The sequence below is a fragment of the Podarcis vaucheri genome, assembly GCF_965113315.1.
Source record: "Podarcis vaucheri genome assembly, chromosome: 4".
Lineage (NCBI taxonomy): Eukaryota > Metazoa > Chordata > Lepidosauria > Squamata > Lacertidae > Podarcis > Podarcis vaucheri.
In genome coordinates, this window is record NC_138762.1 from 51,370,825 (window position 1) to 51,388,116 (window position 17,292).

Consider the following 17,292-nt stretch of genomic DNA (forward strand, 5'->3'; position numbering starts at 1 on the left):
TTTCTTGTTAGGAAAGTTTGTGAGGTATGATGGGTCAGATGAGCTGTTGTTTATAAGAGGTACATTTGTTAATTTTTTTTTAAAAAAAAAGACAACATGAAGCATTTGATATAGGATAACTGAGCTTCTAGAATTACATTTTACTTGTAAATTGAAGTATGTTTTGTTGATGAGCTCTCTGATAGTATAGCAGAATAGTTTAAATTTTATCAATTCATAACCATGTTCCCAGCAGTGCCTTCACTTACTGATACTATTTTATATCTTACATGCCTTTCCAGATAGGTTTGCCATGCTGCCAAACAATAATCTTCAAATTCTTAAAATCAATAAAAGTGATGAAGGTGTTTACAGATGTGAAGGAAGAGTAGAAGCCAGAGGGGAAATTGACTTTCGGGATATCATTGTACTTGTAAATGGTAAGAAGCAAAACTGAACAGTTCTACACACAGAGGGAGACAGAGAAAAAGAGAGAGATGCCTGTTTTTTGTGTTAAAATAATTCTGCTTAGCACCAAACAAAATATTACGTAAATCTAAATTATCACCCTTTATGTGTGGCCCTCAGTGCTTTCTCTTGCCTTGTTATTACCACAAAATATGCTGTAGCTTACTCTAAGTGTGTAAATAGCTGAGGTCATGACTGGCAAAATCAATTTTTCTAATACTATAATATCAAGGTAATAGTCTACCATTGAGTTCACATTCCAGTTTATAATAGAAATTGGGCTAGATGTTACATTGGGTGAACTTCCACTTATATAATTCAGAATAATCAAGGATTCAATATTATGCTCATTACTGTAGCAACTTTATCAGCTTGTTAAATTACACCTTGAGACTTTCATTTAATGATGCTGCAGCCAAACACACACACACACACACACACACGTATATAATCTAATGTTTGTGACTATTGTTGTGCACCTAAAGTTTACATGTGACCAGGGTTGTAGTCTTTTATTACATATATGTATCCATGCAAACCTTTTATTTTAAATGATCTTCAGTTCAGCAGAAGTTTCTTGATTAAAAAGATAGGCCTGGGTCCAAAGGTGCCCTGCATAAGCTGAAAGGCAGTTCCATACTGGGATGGTGGCAGTGCTCCAATGGGGCAAGTGGAGTCTCACTTAACATTTCTTTTCATCCAAGGCATAATGTTTGGTGTATTGTTTTTAAACACTACCTTAATTATGGGTTGTGTATGACTTAGAGCAGACCTCTGAATTTCAGTTAATCATCTTCTATGATTTCATTAGATACAACTCTATATTATTATTTTTCAAAATGGCACCTTTTATTAAGTGTGTGGTATAGTGCATAGAAGGGACGTGGGTGGCACTGTGGTCTAAACCACAGAGCCTAGAGCTTGCCTATCAGAAGTTCGTGGTTCAAAACCCCGTGACGGGGTGAGTTCCCATTGCTCAGTCCCAGCTCCTACCAACCTAACAGTTCGAAACAACGTCAAAGTGCAAGTAGATAAATAGCTACTTCCCTGGCGGGAAGGTAAACGGCATTTCCGTGTGCTGCTCTGGTTTGCCAGAAGCGGCTTAGTCATGCTGGCCACATGACCCGGAAGCTGTCTGCAGACAAATGCCGGCTCCCTCGGCCTATAGAGCGAGATGAGCATGCAACCCCAGAGTCATCCACGACTGGACCTAACGGTCGGGGGTACCTTTATCTTTACCTTTATAGTGCATAGAATGGGCACAGTCCAGCCAAACCAAACATTTATATTCCCTCCTTCCACAATGAAGACACATGCAGACATAGTATAATAAAAAATGAAGTAGTAAAAAGCTATTGGCTAATCTAAGGTGCTATTGTTAAGGCGTTTTTTCCTGTTTCCAGTAATGAACTCCTTAAAACATTTATACTGCAATAACCTTTAAAAACTATCATGCATTTATGTCAAAAAATCACTATACATTTTTAATTTTAAAATGGCATCAAAATGCTAAGAGTTAACAGCTTAGAGCCTAACAATTAAAGTTTAAATATCCATGGTTTCTTCTGATAGAAGTGCTGTGGTTAACTCTGAACTGACTAAAACTGAAACTATAAACTGGTAATATTCTTGATCAGACATAGGCAAACTCAGCCCTCCAGATGTTTTGGGACTACAGTTCCCATCATCCCTAGCTAACAGGACTAGTGGTCAGGGATGGTGGGAGTTATAGTCCCAAAACATCTGGAGGGCTGTGTTTGCCTATGCCTGTTCTTTATGATAGTAAATAAGTAACTGAATTTTACTTGACTAAAACTTATCCATCGGCTTTATTTGTGGTTTGAAAATGAAATGGTTATAGCAAAGTTACTTTAAGAAACAAGAGGGATCTGTGTGCTTTCTAACCTTATCTAACCTTACATCCATATTCCATATTTTCTTCAGTTCCTCCAGCTATCACATTGCTACAGAAGTCCTTTAATGCCACAGCAGATCGAGGAGAGTCAATTACATTATTTTGCAGAGCCATGGGTTCTCCTGAACCTGAAATCAATTGGTATAGGTAAGCTCAAATATATGCTGCAGAGATATTTCAAATATACATTTGAATAGTGAGGTGAAAATAAACCTTTGAGCTCATAGGGATTTCTTTTTAAAGGGTCACTAATTGAGCAGGTATTTTGTTCTTGTTTTTACTTTATTCCTGTTGGAAATGTCATGTAATTGGACTTTGTGCTATCTGAAACCATCAAAATTAACGTGAAACATTGTCTGAATGCTGTAAATACAAGAAAGACATGGATCCTGAAATACTATTCACTTTGTTTATATCTGAGTTACACTGCCAAAGTGGATAGTGCTTCAGCCAAGCTGGGGAGAGGCAAAAGTTCAGACTTTCATATTCAGTGCAGTCATCAGCTTGTCATCCAGATGATCCACCAGCAGTACATCCAGATGAGTCTCCAGGGACTGCGGGGTGCAATACACACACCTCAATCTGCTGCACTGTGGATGGAGCCTAGAGCAGTTCTGCAGGCCTTTCCCCACGTGCAACTCTCTATTCTACCCACTGAAAGTGTGGCTGGGTTGTTTCTCTTACCCTTTTTGACTGAGGTGGTTTGGGCCTCCATCATTTTGCATGCAAATCTTCAGTGCCAATTAGATGTAGAATACAAGCTTTTGCCATCCTAGCAGTTTGAAAGCACAGCAGTGCAAGTAGATAAATAGGTACCGCTGCGGTGGGAAGATATATGGCATTTCTGTGTGCTCTGGTTTCCATCATGGTGTCCCGTTGCACCAGAAGCAGTTTAGTCCTGCTGGCCACATTACCCAGAAAGCTGTCTGTAGACAAAGGCCGGCTCCCTCGGCCTGAAGCAAGATGACCGCCTTCTCCCATAGTTGCCTTTGACTGGACTTAACCGTCCAGAGGTCCTTTACCTTACCTTTTTAGAATACAAGTTCAGTTGTATTCCCACATATGGATAAGGTAATTTGTTTAGAAACATTGCTACATAGACTATAACTAATACAGTCCATGATCAAACTTCATTTCTATTTACTAATCACCTCTTGTTGAGAGATGCTTTCTTTTCCAGAAAACATTTTGTTGGGATTCTGTCCCAAATCTCATATTTCTCTCATATGTAAATTGTAATGAGCAAAGAGGTGCTTAAGAGAAAAGTCAATAAAAAATCTGAGCTTTTCTGTCTAAACAAGTATTTCCAGTTGTGTGTTCAGAAGCATACTCCTTCTCAAAGCTGCTTCTGCAATTTTGAACATGAAAAATCTGACTCAGGTATTGCATAAAAATACCATTTCGTTATGTTAAAAGCATGAGGGGTCATCTCTCAGAGAAGTTATTTTACCAACTTTTTTCTTTCTGCTTATCTATTTAAATAAATATTACAAAAGCTGTAGTTTGCAAACTGATGCAGTTTGCACATAGATGGATAGATTTTAAAAGGAAAGGGGTGTAATTCCAGTACTATACTCAGTCTAGCATGAAATTATTCATAGCAATATTTTTTTCAATGTTGAGAATTACAGTAGTAGACTTGTACATGCTATTTTTATAGTGCCCACCTGTATATAAGCTGCTGGATGAGATCTCTTCTGTTCACTGGAGGGTTTGAAATCTGACCTTGCGGATCTTTCCACAGAAAAGTTCCTTCATAGGTAGAAGCAACTAAATCAGCAGATTTTATCAAAACGTCATTTTCAATGGCAATTATCACTGATTGAAAAGAAGTCCCCCTGATAACATCTTAAAAAAAAATCTGAGGCTTATCTTTAAAAAATGAAAATGGATGCCTTCTTTTAGTATTGTTCATTTTCTTAAATTATTAATCTCTTGAAGACTTATTTGCAACCTCAACTGTTGGTATTCAGATCCTTGTTTCCTGACATAAGCAGAACTTCCTGTTTCCTCGGGGTAATTCCCTCTCTGCCTGTTTGAGGATAACATGTTTTGGAGTATAAAGCTTTCTTTTAAAGATGAAAATATCCAGTATTTAGCTGTGGGAGTGTATTTTTGGTTTGGTTTTTCAGTTTTCTTTTTTCTTCCCATATCCTTGAGAAAAGACATATTCTGCATGGTGTGAGCAGGCTATAATTTGCAACAATGAAGCAGGATTTTTGCTAATATTACAGGTTTTCTCTTCCTCCTACACTACAGCAACGTACAGTAACGTCCCTTTTGCTTAAATTGTAACCTCTTTGGTATTTGGTATATTGAGTCCAGTAGGAGAGAAACAGCTAACCCAAGCTTTCAAAATGCATTCATATTTCGTTCACACCAGTGGCCATGGTGTAACACAAGAACTAATGTCACTGAACATGTCACCACAATCCCACCTGTGTGCTCCCATTTATATTTCTCAAAACAATTAAGACGTAAATGAATGTTAAACTTCTGCTAGATTCCAGTGGATTTCTAGAAGTTGCTTTTATGCCATAAAACTTCAGGGTTAGTGGAGTCTGTAACTTGAAACGTATGTAATGGGTAGGGTTGTGGAGACACGTCCAGTGACATTTGTTCTTGTGTGACCATAAAACATGAAAATTAACAGGTATGGAAAGGTCAGAAAGACCAAATAAAGTGCTGTCTGAATACAGCCTATGAGAGTACAGTGGTACCAAGAATTACATACGCTTCAGGTTACATATGTTTCAGGTTACAGACTCCACTAACCCAGAAATACTACCTTGGGTTAAGAACTTTGCTTCAGGATGAGAACAGAAATTGTGCAGTGACAGTGCAGCGGCAGTAGGAGCTAAAGCGGTGCTTCAGGTTAAGAACAGACCTTCAGAACGAATAAAGTTCTTAACCCGAGGTACCACTGTACATCTCTTCTGTTAGTTGTTCAACTTTGTGATTAAATTGGGCACAGGTCAGTAAATCATGATGAAGTGACTGTGGGTAGTAAGTTCAGTAGTACAGTGAGAATATATTTAAACTCTCATGACTGGAGCTGTACATCCAGCGAAAAGGTTGGAATGTGTGAGGTTATATTGAATTTACCTGAAACTAATAAATAATTTGACCTCAGGTAATTAATTTGCATAGTCCTCAATTATTCAGTGAACCCTATTAAAATGAATTGCCTTGCAATTTTTTTTTAAAACAGCACTGTACATTTGCCAGTGAACCAAGAAACTGTGTGCTACTATTGACACTAGTATGCTATGTATTAGAAATGATCGTGAAAATATTCTTATACTTATTTATCATTATTTATTTATTAAATCTGTTAGTCACTTTATCTCGCCCAAGACAACCCAAATAACAACAGTAATATTGTTTTGAAATGCTGCCTGTTTCAGATCAGATGATAAAGTATGTTTTGTGCTTATAAATCATTTTCGTCTCTCAGGAGAGGAAAACGCATTGAGGAAAATGAAAAATACGTACTAAGGGGAAGCAATACAGAACTGACCATTAGAGATATCAAAAATATTGATGCTGGACCTTACATCTGTGAAGCAAGAAATAAAGCAGGAAAGATGACAAATCAGACATTTCTTCAAGTTTTTGGTAAGTATTGCTTGCTATATCTACCTTTGAACTCTGTTCAAAATTAGAGTACATATTCTGATTCCTGTTGTATTGTTAAAGTTGCCACTGAATTTCACATAAAGATTTCAGACAAATTTGGAGGTGCTGTGCAAGGGTGTATGACATGCATAGGCTAACTCGGCACTCCATATGTTTTGGGACTACAACTCCCATCATCCCTAGCTAACAGGACCAGTGGTCAGGGATGGTCAGAGTTGTAGTCCCAAAACATCTGGAGGGCTGAGTTTGCCTATGCCTGGTGTATGGCATACGTCCAAGTTGCCAGAAATTTCACCTAAGGTAAAAAAAGAATAAGCAAACTTCTGAACTCTGAGGAGTTTTAAAGGAAACTTAGATTTTCCATAAAGCAACATATCTCACGGAATAGGGATTATAGTATCTTGCATATTGTGATTCTTCCCCCAGCCCAAATGCTAATCCCCAAGGATTCATTAGGATAACCTAGGGGAGGGACAGTGATGCTATAACCTACCATTATTTCTAATGCTGAATTTGAGTAGCCTAGTGTCTGTCAGGCTGGCAAAAATACAGGAACACCCACAGACATTACCCCTTTTCCTGCTTTATTATAGCCAAGCACTCTGATTTTAAACTAGTAGATAGCTCCAAATGCCTTTAGCACTATTTAAAAGATTGAGGGAAACGTTTCAAAGGAGTAGGAAATTTCTACCCCCATCTTTATCTTGAAAAACACCCCTCCCCCCTTTTCCTTAGTAAGCACAAACAGCACTATGAAAATGCTGTGGCAGCTAACTGAAGCATTGAAGAAGACCACTTTTTAAAAGTGATAAGGGTTCGCTGCAACTTTTTTCTAAATTTGAAATACAACTTTCATTCTTTTAGAATGGAAGTGATGCACTGATGCACCGAAACCAACAATTTCCAGTTTCATTTACTCAATGGCTGCTATTTTTTCTTTTCTTTTATTGCTTACATTTATTCGCAGTCTTACAAAAAGTATGTTCTGATTAGTGCTACAAGGGGACTTGAATTATTGCTAAATTTTAGATTTGGAAATAAGAAACACCCAGGCTTCCCCACTTCTGATTTAATGTATTACTATTCTACAAGATTCTTTGTTGTCAACGACATGTATTCCTTGTATTTTCAAATTTGTAATGGTTGCCAAATGAATAAATCTGATTAGTTTAGTTGACTATGTTAAAGTCTTTCCTTTTGTAAGTTGCAAGCCTATTTCAGAAATTCACTTGGTTTCACAGCAGTTAATGTTTTCATCACGTGTATGGCTTGGGCACTAAACAATGTCTGCATGTACACCTAAAATCCGCTAGATTTGGATGCCTGCTGTGATGAAAGCTTTACCACACATGTGCAGAATTTCATTCATCATAGGTTACCGAAGTTCCAGGGGAAGTGGCACTCAGTTGGTAATACATTTGAGTATAACAAGTTTGGCATAATTATCTACAAAAACCAGTTAATAGCAAATTTCAGCACAATCTATAAGAGGAACGCCCTGCTCCCATTCCCTGGGGGCACTGATGCACTTCCAATAATGCCCTTTCTCTCTGTGTGTCCTGCTAAATATTTATGTGTGTTCAGATCCAAAAAATGTTTTCAAATTGTCAAGTACTCTTCCTTTCATTCCACTGCTAGGGGAGACTTGAGGTTATGCATGATAGAGCCTTCTCCATGGCTGCAGCCTTCTTGTGGAATGTCACCCACCCAACACTAACATAGTGCTAAATGAAGGCATACCCACTCATCCTTTTTAGTTACTGTTTTAGTCCTTTCCTCTGCTTAGTTGTTGAGTTGCTGTTTTGTTTCCTGATGCTTTCTTTTATTATTGTCTTTTAATAATTTATTTTGTGTTGTATCTTCATTGGTATTGGTACCAATGATGGGTAGCTTATAAATTTTCTAGCTAAACAAATAGCATTGTTCATATTTATTCAAATCAAGAATGAATAATATAAATTATATTTCTAACAGTACAGCCTCAAATAATACAACTTAAAAATGAAACTACCTTTGAAAATGGCCAAGCTACTCTCATATGTGAGGCAGAAGGAGAACCTGTCCCTGAAATTACTTGGAAAAGAGCAATCGATGGAATCACATTCTCTGAAGGTGACAAGGTAAAACAGTCTCCCTTGATTATTATTTTTTTAAGAATCAGGATTATGTTGAGTAAAGGCTAAATATATCTCTTTATTACTGGAAAAAAAGTGGAGATGGAGGAAAGGTGTAAATACCAATGTCACTTTGAGTTTGGTACTTTTGTTTCCAATATATTTATACGATAGTGTGGGAATTGCAATTTTCCAGCGGAGAGGAAAATAAAGACAAAATACTTAACAACAGCAATTCCACAGACTTCAAGGGAAATGGTCTTCCTTGAAACTTGTTTTCTGCACAGAGATGAGACAATCCAAAATAAGGGAACATTTTTGAAGAATGCTGTCCTATATCCACTTACAGGGAGTAAGTGTCATTGAATTCAGTAAGATTTGCTTCTGAATAAGCATGGGTAAGAATACTTTGTTGATCTCTTAAAAATTCCCTGCTGAAATTTGATAGGACACTTCTCTACATTTCCCCTATAATTTAGAATGTCAGTATTTCTCCTTTAAAAATGCTCCCTTAATTTGCTTTATCTAGGTATAATCCCTAAGACAAACTGCAGGGTGAATGCTCTCTTCAAAATCTGTAGGACTTGTGCACATTGAGTATTTTGTGGATAATTTGAACATATTATTATGAGAAAGAACTATCTAGTTATGTGATTATACATTGTATTCAGATTTGGGGCTATTTGTAATATGATATTGTTTTGATGCATCTTGTTGGGAATGCAAGAGAATATGGAAAGAAAGGTCATAACGTACCTAACTATAAAGATATATCTATAAAGATTATATTGGAAATATGAAATTATATAACTGCTGGAAATGAGTAAGAGGTGGTCTTGAGAATGACTTCTCATGGCAAGTTCCAGTCTTCATATTTCTGTACAATTCTCCATTAACCCTAGTCCCAGCACATATTCCGTTACTTGCTACCAACCAATTCTTTGCAGCTGTGAATTCTTTTTACCACTGCTTTAGTTATTGTTAATTATTATGTTGGACCTGTTTGTTGGTGTTTTTAATGTAGTTTTATGAGCTTATTGAACATTGCTTGTTTTATACCATAACACTCTTTGGGAGCATTAAGATAATAAAGCAAGAGGTAAATACTAAAGAAAATGATTATATGTGTGTACTAGTATACTTTTTTAAAAGTTCTCTTAATGTCTTGAATCTTCCACTAGAATTCTTCTAATAGTGACCTCTTTGAATTATAGCAAATTTTATATGACACCCTTGCCTTGTGTGCAGATAAATATGTTCCACAAATAAGATAGATGTCCTTTGGGGAATGTCCTTTGGTGTCAGATTTCACTGCTATTATCTGCAAAGTCGAATGTCCCATACACCACTGTGGATATGTCTCCTCTCATAAATTGTTATTCTTAATAGAAACTGGCAAAGTTTATCTTGTATGTGCTAGTATACTTTGAGAAGATGGTTGAAGTTATGCACTTCCAAGGATGGTGCTTATTTTGAAGTTGTTGTTTTTTCTGTTTGGAGCTGTTCTTTCTGATAATCTCAGCTGAGTTGGTTATGCCTATTAAACCTACTCTCATGAGTATTTTACTGGGTATAAAATGGTGTTATTTGGAACTGGGCTTTCTTTGCTTCTGCCTTTCTGGCTTTTGTTGACTCTGTCCTTGAACTTTATTGTAATAAGTTTTTCAATACATGTTCTCATCCTGTTTCTTGTAGACTATCTGATGGTGATGCAAAGATTATTATCCAAAGTAGAATCATATAAAGAAATCCTGAAGGAAATGACTACTCTTGATCTAGAAAAAGATTTGCAAAGCAGTTGTTTTCAACTTATTTTGAAAAGACATCAGAGTAGCAGGGGCTGACCAGGTCAGCTTATAGGGTGGGGATAGCTCTCTTTCCTTTTTCCTTTAAGTTTTTTTTGTTTTTGTTTTGTTTGTTTTTTACAGTTGAGATTAAAGGAGCTAGGGCATTTTTATTGAGAGAGGACCAATAAGTACTTTAATATATTATCAGGGTACTCAATTAAATGACCTGGCAAGGTATTTCATGGTCAGTTTCAATAGGTTTCCAGTTCTGTGCACTGTGTAAATAATTGTAAGGTTATGACTAACCTGTCAAATATGGGAATATTAACAGTGTACAGTAGACCTTAATATATAAGACTTGACTCTAATGTACCGCATTGTATTATACAAGCAATCTATATTCCTTTCCCTCCACCCCATTGAACCTCACAGAGGATAGGCTGTAAAATATCCAGTCATTCTGTAATATGCTAACCTATTACTATGGTGCAAGTCCTATCCTCTTATTTTCTTGGAATTTAATGTGAAGTATGTTTGTTGCAATTTTTATAGGTTCTGTTTATTTCTTCTGGTGAAACTATTGTAATTACTATACAGGAACATCAGTAGAAGGGATAGAATTAAACAGGGGAGAATGAGAACTAAATGGGGGGCATAATTTCACTTTCTAAAGAAGCCCCCCAAAATTACTAGCCTGCTAATAGTCCTTTGAAGTCATTTCTTCTACAGCAAGCATGGAAACAGCAGACAATGCTCTCTTAACAGACTAATAAAAGAAAATTGGTTTATATCAATCAGGCTGCTGGAGAAATTGGTTTCTCCACTCTGCCAAGCCACATACTCACTGTCATGCAATTCCACACATTTGACTGCGTGGAATTCTTTATCACATATGGCTACCAGTCAAGTCACTAAATACAATGATGGCATAATCAATAATGCATGTTATTCTGGTAAAAAGCATATACACATACATGCTGAAAGCTTGAATATGAAATGTGATCCACTGGATAACTGAAAAGAAGTGGGGTGGTATACTTTTTTTACTGCAGGCGCTGTTTTCCCTTAAATTCAGCACCAGTATTAGTACATCATCTTAAGTGTAGAAATATTGTGTTTGCACTTTTAATTGGTTGTAGAACTCATATAGTAATTATTACAGAATTCTGCTTTGTCATCTTCATTTCCACACCCTTTTGTTCCAGAAATTTAGTTTCCTATAATTTCCTCCCAATCTCAAGCCTCTATATTTTAAACATTCACAGCTTGTTCAAAATAGTCTAATTGCACAGATTAATGAAAACTGGAGCATTAGATTATACTGAGCTGCTTTGGAAACACCAGTGGAAACATCTTGCATTTTTATCTTGTGAGCCGCCTTGAGATCTTTTAATGAAAGGTGGTATATAAATCTAATAAATTAATAATAATAAACATAAAGGGTAGAATCCAGCTGATGTTGTCCCTCTAATGGAGGCCTTAGTCAATGGAACAGGGAAGGGGGCAATTTTGTCTCCCTGCAGCTTCCTATATCCCTTTCTGTACGGTTCTGTACGGTTGGAATCTCCAGAGCAGTTTTTGACAGTATCTGACATCATATTTCAGTGAAGTTTTTAGTATCCTTATGTAGTTCCCTTTATTTTTTCTGTTCTGTATGATTACTGATGCTTCTTTACTTTTTTTTTAGCAACAAAAACACATTTAAAGTATCATTTTTCTTCATTATTTTCCTTTTTTACCTTCCTACAATTACAGGCGCACCAATGCCGGCTCTTTCAAGAACAGAAGAAGTAGTATTGGGTTTGGTATGTACAATGCCCTGTGTCACCTCTTTCTATAACCAACCAAAATGTTGCATGAAAACACCAGCATAAAGCAGTGATTAATCATGTCTCATATTGCTACCATTTCTTAAATTATGTCTCATGTCCTTTAGAATTTACTTATTGTACCTGTATGTAATGATAATTATCAGGCAATTTTCAGTACATACCAAGTGATATTTCTACTTTGAAATCATTAAAATTAGCTGCTATGTCTACAGATGGACAGAAAGCCAAAGCAACAAAACAGCTTTCCTTCAGGATTAGATTTCATATAATGACCTAAATACTGATCAGCTCTTAAATGGGTGACTACAAATTATTTCTTCCCTTGAAGGGCGAAAGTATATAAACCCATTAAGGAAATTGTAGCATGTTGCAATGATTAGTACCTGCGTGAAACTGAGAAATAAACTGCACTTATAGACTCCATTCAAGGTCTTTCATTTAGGGGAAAAAATCACAATCAAATGCAAGACTCAGGTGTAACATGACTGAATCAGTGCGCAATAAGGAATATACACATGGCAATACTCTGGAATTTTCTGCTGTTTCCAACAGGTGCATGGATAGAATACATTTACCAGAAGAATGTGGGGAATGTTGTGAATGTTGCATCCATAACCCAGAAGGGAGCTTCCATCAGCTTCTCCACATTGGTGGCTGTTGTGAATAACAGCCCTTGCTCATCAAAGGTAGCTTTCAGCCTAGGAAGTCTTGGCCATCTGTTTCAACTTCTGGAATTTTCATAACACCTTCAATTCAGATAGCAATTTTTGTCTCCATTGCTTTTCTTCTACTTGAGGAACAAGCTTACTGCTAGAGTTGATCTACCCTGTGTCCGACAGTGAAGCCTGACTTGCAAGTGTCTGTACTGTTTTATTTATCTCTCCTGTGGATGCTAGTTCATCAACCATACAACATGCAATATATTTCTTGGCAAACAGATATATTTCATGGACTTCCAATACAGTGCTGTTTAATCAGGATTCTGGATCTTTTTGAAAATCAGTAAAATCTGGTCCTGACAACATGAGTAAACCAAACCATATATTTGACTTTCTCAGCCAGCTACCTTTTGCCTGCTGAAATAAACAGCAGCTGAATTAAATAGTAGCAGTGAAGAACTAAGTATACGATTGAGGCATCATCTTGCTTTGGCTCTCCTACCATCTATACTTGTGGCAATTATAGGTACTCAATTTCTGATGACTGCTAATAATAAATATTGCCTTTTTGAGGGGGACAGATTGTAGTACAATCAAGAAACCAATATTGTCATATGCATCATACATTTGAGAAATGGCAGTATTATACATACTGGGGCTCTATTTCCTGTCATTATAGCTGGTGACACATGGCATTCTTTAGATCTAAACCAAGTGAACATGTTGATAACAGAAATGCATTTGAAAATGCATTATGGCTACGAACAGTGACAAGTAAAATCAACCTATAGTGCAATAGTTTTGTAGTTGTTATACAGAATTCTAAAAATAACAGTAATTCAAACATTTACTCAGGAACAAATAAAAGCACCACCGTCTTTTCTTAATTTTATTTCTTCATAAATAATTTTGTTCTAGTCCTTTAACTCTGTCATATAATTGCCTGTGGAAATTTACGTATGGACACTGAGACCTCTACAAAAGAAGACAAGCTTATTATATTGTAATCCAAGTAGTCATTACTGCTTACAGCTCTTCTCACATTGTATATTATCTTCCATCTAATTAAAAATGGACAATATGAGAACTTTATGAAGTTATCCCTTTTACTGCAAAAAAAGAAAAAAAAATCCATCAGACACTGATCAATTAAACTGAGTTATCGTTCACTGCAATTTGCATAGTTTTGTAACTGGGGATCAACAAATAATTCCCATGTAGGACATCATTACAGGCAGCCAGCAAGAACTAAAATTAGAAGCCATTCTTCTGCATTGGAACAAGACCCCTTCTCTCATCAGTGTCAGTGATCTCTGCAAAGCATTGCACTGCTACCATAGATTTTAATGCTACAACGCATAGATTGCTGGTTATACAAATCACCTGGGTTACTTTTCTTTGACTTACTTAAATGAGTTAATTATTTATTTATTTATTAAAATCATTTCTAGACTGATTCCCATCCAAAAATCCTGAACATGTTTGCATAAAAAAACACAGAGCTAAAACAAAAACTCTTCAAACTAACATTCAAATTTCTTGAATATAATTCTGAGTAAGATTTCTGGGAGTGGATTGAAATTCTGCCAAAGAGCTACAGTCTCTCATAGGCAGTCTCCCAGAGCTCACATGCCAGTGGTGGGCAGGGACAGAGGCAGACTAACAGATGGGACTGTTACCTTTTCCCAGCAGGCTACACCCTTGTCATGTCTGCTCTTATTTTCCTTTTCCCTGTGTAATGTCAAATCCACCTTATCCAGTGCAGCCGTTTATGCCTGCCAAGAGCTTCTTCTGAGAGTTGGAGGACCCTCTGAACCGTATGGAATATATACAGGGTTTCAATTGGTAGAAAGGTTTGCTTAGGCTACAGCAAGTCCACTGTTGGATACAACCCTTTGAAAGTAAATTGGACAGCTTTCACCAATATTTTAATCTGACCCTATTATATTGAGTCTGATCCTTATTCTTAAAATAAAAGTGTTCTTCTATGTCTGTTTTTCATATTTATATCTATATTCTTAGCCTTATTTTGATGCTATTGTTTTGCTTACAGTACAATCCTATGCATGCCTGCTCAGAAGTAAGTCCTAGACTTACTTATGGGTGAATATGCATTGTATTGCATAACTGTATTTTAATGATGTTTTCCTCCTATGTTTTCATTTTGTAAACTGCCTTGAGGGTTTTTTATTTTTAAAGAAAATATATATATGTATTTTTTGCAATAAACAAATACAATATGTATAGTTAAATTCAGTATTGTGGATGGAGAAAATGTTTGTTTCTATTGGTAACAAAACTACATTTGTTGTGTTATTTTATATTAGATTTTATACAACGTATTCATGAAATGTAATTCTTTTTCCATTGGAAGTGATGACAATGTGTCAAAAAGTATTGCAGCTTTATAGTCAAATATTAGTTTATTTAACGACATAACTGAAATGATAGGTCTATATATACCTTTAGCTTTTATTATTAAAACAAATGAAAGTCTTTTTAAAAACCGTGTCCAGTCTCAATGAATGTTAAGCAAAATAAGTCCTAGGTAGCCTATGGATTTCCATATTATAGAGGTAAAAGTTGAAATGAAATTTCTAAAATTCCCTTCTGTGTAATCGCCACCATTCTTTCAACCTTTTATGGCTTTTGTTCTAGTCACAGGGCTTTTGGTGTAAGAACTTTCCTTTTAACTTGAATGGTGATTCATTATTAGATTCCCCTTGAGCGTGTAGTGATACTCACCAAATAATGTAAACTGGAATCACATACTCCACATGTATATCAAAGTACCCATGGACTCTGGTTCAGGGACAATTCATTTTATTTATTTATATGATCAGTAAAGGCCCAGAAATCCATATTCAGTAAACTTCTATTCTCTTACATAGTGTATGTGCAAGGTTTTTGTGTCAGTGTCATGTGGGTAGGTTCTCTTTCTGTTCATTTATTTTCACTGGCAGTGAGAGAGATTGGAGGGTCCAGGGCATTGTTGGTTGCCTTCAGTTGACTGCAGTGAGTTTGTTTGTGTGTGAGAGGGGGAGGGATTGCTGGGTCAAGATAGCCATATTTATTTGTATGCTGTCGGCGGGTTCTTTTTGTCTTGTTGGGCTATGTGTAATAAAGGAGAGCCACACTGGGGTTAAGGCATCCTCTTTTATTTTTCCCCATGCTAGTTTCAGTTTGTTGGTCAGGCTTTTGCCTTTATATGATTAACATTGCATGGAGCACGGGAGCAGGGTGATCCTGTATTCTTTCATTCTGCTCACCCTGCTAGTCATGCATTCAGCAAAGGTCTGAAGAAGGGAGCCTGCGCTGTGCTCTTTGGCTCATTGTGTGATTCAGAACCTTCCCATAATGCGTGAGCTGGCATTCTAATGGCAAAAGCAGACTGTAATGGCAGCACTACAGTGGTACACAGGCAATATAACTGGCAAGTAGTGGGTTGGCATCACAGAAGTAAGAAAATGGTGGCTGCTTCAGGTTGAGATAGAAGAGGAACAACTGGGATGAGAAGTATCAGGGGAGTATATGGGCTGCGCACAATACAAAGGGGAAAGGAATGCTAGCTTGTTTAGAGCCAGTGGTGTGTGATGGGGGAAGGATGAGTTTTGTGGGTATTGTTACTTGAATGCAACTGGCAATTTTAATAGTATTTTCACTCATGTTCTTGAGGGATTTGTTCTGTGTGAGTTTTGGCATGTCTGCCATTGATTCACTGATTCATCGGTTGAGCTACACACCGTTAATCTCAGATTGCCCATCTGACAAAAAGTGCAAATGCTTGCTATGATTATTTTAATTTTTTTATTTCTCCTGAATATATATGACACTAGAATGTAGTCTGTAGTTTGGTTCGTCGTTCAGCAAATGGTTCTGCCTGCACATTTAGTTCATGTTTTGTACTTGTGCCATAAGTGAAAGCTATGTGTGGGTGGTCTTGCTTGTTTACAGGACAAGAACTAGCTGTATTCTATAGATAAACAGATCCACCCCTTTACAGCTGGCTACATAGGCACACTGGGATCTGCATATTACCGATGTATCTACCTCTAGGTACTTTGGGTTCCACTCCTTACCACTTTCTTTATTTCTCTGGTGCAGCTGCCTTCACCACTATTTTGCTGGGTTCTGGTCCCAGACCTCTTGATCTGTATTCTATATTGGCCATTATAGTGAGGCTGATGGGACCTAGAGTCCTTCAGAAGGGCCACAGGTGTCCCAGCACTGGATGATATCTGAATTCAGTTTTTTACATTTTGTCATTAGCAATGTGAGGTTGCAGTTCTGTACCCACTTAGATGACAGGCAGCCCCATTGACCTCTGAGGGGCTTACATCTGAGCAGATGTATAGAATGACACTGTGAAGAAGGAGCTCTATATCCAAACTTTGTGTCAGTATCACATTTTTCTGCATACCTAAAATTGCCACTGGTTACAAATTGCAAAACCTTAGGCATGTTTGAATACAGCTGAAATCAGCAGGATTTAAGTGCTTAATTGTACCATTCATTTCAGGGGGACTTTGGTGTGCCTTTCTCTAGACTGTATTTGCTACTGATGAATTAATTATATTTTCCTTTACAATATTGTATGCCCTTTATTATTTTTATTGCATAGGTTTTGAAACAAGTTCAGTGAAACTACAAAATCTAAAGGCTACATGCAGTTTCACAGCAAATGCCTCACAAGTTGTTTTTTTTTTAAAACATAGACTATCTTTAGCAATTGTGTCATTATAAGAAGAAACATTTAGCCCTTCTGTCTCTTTGCACTATGCTAGACGGTTTACTTGCATTTTGTGGTTTGCACAGCCTTTAGGTACATGTAGGTCAGCATTACTCTTTTAAGTGTTTTACATCTGCATTATTCATGGATATCTTCAATATAATATGTCA

The 17,292-nt window shown here is 36.8% G+C and overlaps 1 protein-coding gene across 3 annotated transcripts in view; it reads left to right on the forward strand.

The window, feature by feature from the left end:
• NCAM2 (neural cell adhesion molecule 2) overlaps nt 1-17,292 on the forward strand; it is a 204,613-nt gene that overhangs the window by 104,455 nt on the left and 82,866 nt on the right. For all 3 annotated transcript variants that reach the window (XR_014219210.1, XR_014219211.1, XM_082220742.1), the window contains exons 5-8: nt 282-419; nt 2,392-2,509; nt 5,820-5,980; nt 7,976-8,121. Coding sequence is in view for 1 of the 3 variants with exons in the window: in XM_082220742.1 (XP_082076868.1) it covers nt 282-419; nt 2,392-2,509; nt 5,820-5,980; nt 7,976-8,121 (563 nt within the window). In the remaining 2 variants the exon portion in view is untranslated. The remainder of the gene's footprint in view (nt 1-281; nt 420-2,391; nt 2,510-5,819; nt 5,981-7,975; nt 8,122-17,292) is intronic.